This window comes from Tupaia chinensis, unplaced genomic scaffold (genome assembly GCF_000334495.1).
Source record: "Tupaia chinensis unplaced genomic scaffold, TupChi_1.0 Scaffold000221_1, whole genome shotgun sequence".
Classification (NCBI taxonomy): domain Eukaryota; kingdom Metazoa; phylum Chordata; class Mammalia; order Scandentia; family Tupaiidae; genus Tupaia; species Tupaia belangeri.
In genome coordinates, this window is record NW_006159696.1 from 338,665 (window position 1) to 344,270 (window position 5,606).

General features: G+C 53.5%; 1 protein-coding gene across 1 annotated transcript in view; it reads right to left on the reverse strand.

Moving 5' to 3' along the window:
* Positions 1 to 5,606, reverse strand: part of WDFY4 (WDFY family member 4) — a 275,436-nt gene that overhangs the window by 258,143 nt on the left and 11,687 nt on the right. The window contains exons 2-3 of the mRNA XM_027771521.1: positions 2,161 to 2,465; positions 119 to 245 (exon numbers count right to left, since the gene is read on the reverse strand). Of these exons, the coding sequence (XP_027627322.1) occupies positions 119 to 245; positions 2,161 to 2,394 (361 nt within the window). The 5' untranslated portion in view covers positions 2,395 to 2,465. The remainder of the gene's footprint in view (positions 1 to 118; positions 246 to 2,160; positions 2,466 to 5,606) is intronic.

Sequence of the window (5,606 nt, forward strand, 5' to 3'; positions counted from 1 at the left end):
AAAAAAAGAAAGAAAGAAAAGAAATACCACAGTCACCAAGGTTTTCAAGAGAAACTGGGAATCTGGTTTTGATGTGAAAATGTCTATGTTGGAAAATGGCCACTAATTCATTCCAAACCCCTGCAAGCAATGAAGCACACTCCACGCCCCTTCAGTGTGCTGCGCGCCGGACCACACCCTCCACGGGCAGCACCTTCGTCCGTCTTCTCCACACCACAGACCAGGCTCCAGGACGCAGTACAGAGCTTAAAGAAAGAGTATTTGACAACAAATGGATGAATCCTCCAGTCAGTACGAAGAGAGGTGAAAGGCTGAGCCTCGGGGCCAGCAGGGGCTATGGTTGCGCTGGACACCCACATGGACAACTTGGGGTCTGAGTCTGGGACCCTGCGGCTTGGAGAACAAGGTGTGTGTGTGTGTGTGTGTGTCCCCCCAAAACCCCTAACAGAGAAAGGAGGAGAGGGAGGGGATTGCAGTGTGGCCATCCCCCCAGGGGCCGATTTCTCATTTTTCCTCTCTGGTCTCTCTCTGGTGAGTGCACATGCTCTCTGACAATTCAAAAACAAAACAAAAAGAACCGAGTCTGGGCTCCAGGGTGCAGAGTTCTTTCATCAGGGGCTGGCAGCTGAGCCAAGGCTGATCCCACACACATTTCTGGGGAAGCCCAGTGGGGGCGGGCTGTCCACACTGCTTCTATAAGGCAGAGTTGATCTGAGAACTGGGCTAAGACTGACCTGCCTCCCAGAACCAGAGTGGTCAGGGCAGGCAGGGCTTGGAATGCGAGACCCACACCATCTCTTAATGGGGCCCAGTGATTCTGGCTATGAAGCGAGACTGATACTAGGGGACTCCAAACCATGGGGAGGCGTCATGGTGGGCAGGAAGCTCTTGGCGAGCGTCTCCAGAAGGACATGCCAACTGTGCAACGCCGTCTATGATTCAAGGAGGCACTGGGTTATCCTCCGAAATCTTTAGCTATGACTGGCTAATAAGTGAGATTTAAATATATTAATGAAGGAATTTCCCAATAAAACCCTGCTAAGGCCCCCATCCTAATCTGCTTTCAAATATAAAAAGGTATCTCATGTTCTAGATACTTTGACTGTCTTAGAGGTGTTTATTTCTTTTCAAAACAACCCAAGTCAAATCATAGTCAAGCGAAACCAAAGTCCAGCCACACACACACATACACACACACACACACGCACAACCTTATCAACTCTACAACTTGACTTCCATATGGCTAAGTACACAGCAGAGCTCATCGACAAAAGCTTCGCTCCAGACAACAGAGACCATCCCTTGCATCCCAGCTGACACCAGCTACCACCAGGGTGCCTCCCAGTGGCCTGGTCGGCTTCCCCGCAACCAGGGAAGGGAGGGACCCTGGTGCCCCCAGGCCTATACCTCAGCAGGTATGATTGGCACACCGCAATACAAGACGTCCTGGCTCTCCCAGGCCTTGGTGTGGCCATCACTGGAGAGTGAGGCCACCAGCCAACCCTGGGACCACAAGGCAGGACACACATTCCTCTCCAAGCTCCCAGAGGAGTTGGTCTTCTCTGCCTCCCTAGCTGGGACTGTTGTTAGACAATGAAATTCTGGGCTCTTTTTCCACTGAAGAGCTGGTCTCACTCGGGAGCCAAAGGTCTCCTTCCTAAGCCTGCCCCACCCTGCATGCCCCATCCTTGTGTGGCCTCTCTACTAAACAGCACGACACTCTGGCTGGGGCTTGAATGATTGTGTCTCCCCAAACCTGTGCGGAAGTCCCAGCCCCAGAGGTGATGCTATTAGGAGGCAGGACCTTCAGGGTGATTTGACTTGGCCCCCAAGAATGGGACTAGTGCCTTATAATTAGGCCCAAGAAAGCCCTCATACCTCCCACCCCATGAGGTCATGGCTCATCTGCGAGCCAAAGCAGGCCCTCCCCAGACATCACTTCTGCCCTCGTGGTGGGCTTGCCAGTCTCCAACAGGAAAAATAAGTATCTGTTTGTGGACTACTCAGTTGCGATATTCCCTTACACCTGCCTGAACAAACTCAAACAACCTTCCTCTGAGCAACCTATTGAAGTCCACGTTAAAACCAACTCCAGTTTCCAGTCACTCCCAGAGTGTACCCAGAGCGTCTTTTCAGCGTTTCAAAGACAAGATTACTGACCTTTAGGAACAGGGGGAGAAGACACAACAGGCTCTCCCGACGTTCATCCGGGCTCCCGTGAGTCAGCTGCTGGTATTCCAGAAACTTCCTTTCCAGCGTGTCCCAGAGAGCAGTGGGGCCAGGGGGCTGCCCTCCCTGGGGGAAGGCAGGCTGTGCAGCAGTGGGCAGGCCATCACTTTCAGAACCTGGGTCCTCAGCTCTGCCCTCAGCCTCCGGCAGACCTCCTGCGTCCATCCTGCACAACGCAGATCTGAATTCAGGACAATGGAGAACAGCAAGTCCTGCCGCGTCGCCTCCCGATGACTCTGTGGATAAGGTACAGTATTCTTTCAGCCAGTTCCTACTGAAGGCAGTTCCTCTAAGAATCCGAAACCAACTGCAATAAAAGAAGGAAGACTATTTTTTTAAAAGAGATTCAGATCTAGATGTGATTTTAACAACCTGGCACGTGCCAGGCACTGCCCTGGGCTCCTCACATGGACTCCCTGACGGCGACATTGAGAGACGGGTCTTCCTGTCCCTGTACATGAGCACTGAACCACCTGGGCCAGAGCCATGCGGACAACTAACCAGCAAGTCAAAAGGCAAAGCTTCAGCGCGAAAGCCTGGCTTTCACCTACCTGTCGCTCTCCTCTTTCAAAAGACTGAGTAAATAAAAGACATGTAACTCCTCCACAGAATTTGTGGCAGCCTGTGGTTCTAGTCGTAACTTCCTTCTATCACAGGATTCTGAAAGGATAGAGATTCTTCCTTCTCAGCATTTTTGGTTCATGCTCAATATTTTTCGAGGACTTTGTCCTCCCAATGACCCTGAGTCCCCAGGCTTACAAGTGCTCCTCTGTAAATGCACACAGGAGAAAGTCGTGCCAGCCAGGAACCTCAGCCAGTAGACACACAAATAAGAATTTCTCTGATAAAATAGTGAAAGATCGATTTCCAGATAGGTGACCTCAGAAACGTAGCTATATTTGTCTCTTTGACTTTTCAGTTGTCTAAGTTTAGGGACCAGCAGTTGGCATAATGGCTATGTTGCTGAACTCCCATGTAGTCAACTGCGGTTCAAGTCCCAGACCTGGTGGCGCGTGTGCGTGCGTGCCCAAGATCCCGAGAGGAGAATGGAGGAGAAGGGATTGCGGCGTGACCATCCCCCCTGGGGGGTGATTTCTCGCTTTCTGTCTCTCTCTGTCTGTCTGGCGAGCGCATGTGCCCTATAGCAAAAACCTCTCAAAAAAAAGAAAGTTTAAAAATAAAGATGGTCACAGAGTGCATGTGCTCACCAACGAGAGACAGAGACAGAGAGAGAAAGTACCGCCTACTGAGGTGTGGTCCCCACGACTCCTTCACCTGCATTTCTCCACCTACACACTTACACACAGTGGTTTTTAGGGTGTTTTTCAAACCACCGAGGCCAGGACTCAGCCTGCAGTCAGCCATGTGAGATCTGGCTTTCCCTAGCCACTGGGCTGTGGGGTTGGCCCAACAGACGGACTTTTTAGGTGAGTCGTGATGAACTCCTAACATCACAAAGTTTGGTCTTTCGTGTCTGTCTGTCTGTTTGTCTGGAGTGCAGAGAACTCTGAGGAGAAGCCGGAAGGTTCAGGCTCCCTGCAGGAGACCCTCGCCGCACTCACTGTCTGTGTAGGAATACGCGCAGGGGTCCAGCCAGCACTGGCCGTCGGGGTGGCAAGCCACCAGACCCGAGGGCACACAGAGGTGGGTGCCCGGTGTTTCGCTCTTGGCTAGAGCAGCCACAGGAACACATCATTCTTTTAGTCCAAACACATGTTCCTTGCAGGGTAGCACAGCCCGTGTCACCTGGCGAGGCTCACGGACCCTCCGAACCTCTTTTCCCCTTACACGTATAATCCTGTGTGGCCCCGCCTCTGCCGCAGTCCCACTTCTTACCTTCAGACTCTGCTCTCAGAAAGAAGTCTCTCATTACAGTAACAGAGACAGAAAGGGAAAGTGAGGAGGAAACACCCCATGAGAGACGCCATGCCGCAATCCCCTCTCCCCCACTTCTCTCAGCATTTTGCGCACGCACACGCTTGTACCCGCAAGTTTTTCTTTCTTTTATTTCTTTTCTTTTTTCACTTTTGTTACAGGGCACATACACTTACCTGAGAGATACAAAGAGAGAGAACGAGAGAACATGCACTCGAGTGTACCCCCCTTTGGGTGGAGGGGAGGGCCATGCTGCAATCCCTTCTCCTCTATTCTCCCCTTGGGATTTTGGGTGTGCACACACCCAGCTCGTTTTCTAAGCCACCAGGCCCAGGACTCCCCAGCTCGTTTTCTAAGCCACCAGGCTTCATGACTCCCCCCAAAAGCATGTAGCCTAGTGACTCTGAGCTGACTGTGGGGCCAGATCGCTCAGGTTTGTAGGAAAGGGCCTGGACCCAGCTAGGGGCCCTTCTGCACCCCAGTGTCCTCGTTTGTAAGTGGGGTGAGAACAGAACTCCCCCTGGGGTGCCTCTAGGAGAGATCAGCCCCGGCACACGTACCATGTGGATCAGGGACAGGCATTTACCCTGCCTGGGGGGAAGCGGGGCACTGGAGTGCCCTCCTCCTCCTAACGCCACTGCGATGACCCCTCCAGAGATGAGGACGGGGGCATGATGCCTAGGGCAGCGGCTGGTGATTGAGGGGAGGTCGAAACTCCCTGAGGTGAAGACTTCAGTGACCGTCCACACAGCACCCTGCTGGAAGGGCTGCAGGGCACACCCAGGCAGCTCCAGGCAGTGAGGACGGCTCAAGTACAGAACAGGGGACACATGTGAGACTCGGAGATGGGATCAGCGAGGGCAGGAGCTCGGAGCAGCCCGGGGAGCCTGGGCTCCTGAGAGCAAGAGCTTGGAGCCCCTGAGGGGCGTGGGAGGCGGAGGACATGGCTGCACACGGCTGCACATACGCAGGAGGAAAGGCGGACAGTCTGGAGACTGAGTCGTCGGAGTGACAATGACGGGCTTCCCAGTGGGCGGCGGAAAGGGCGGTGGGAGGGCTCAGTGCGCTGGGGCTTTCCTCTGCGGCCTGCTGCCTGGCGGCCCGCCTTCGGTGGTGCTGCGAGGTGAGGGGTTGACACATGCAGCCTAACACCCTCCTGGAGCACCTGGCCCTCCAGCTTCAGACGCCCGCATCATCTGGAAAGCTTGTTAAAACCCAGATTTCACGCTGGCCCTTGACCTGATGATTAAGGCAGCCACATCCCACATGGCCATCCCTGTGGTTCGAGTCCTGGCCCAGGTGGCTTGCAAAACACACCAGGCACATGTGCATGCATGCCTAAATCTAGATAGCGTGAAGAAATGGAGGAGGAGATTGCAGCATGGCCATGCCCCAGTGAGGGGTGCTCTCTCTCTCTCCCCATTTCTCTCTGTTCTGTCTCTCTGGTCATCGCCATGTGCTCTGGGAAAAAGAAAAAAAAAAAAAAAACACAATTTTTGCCC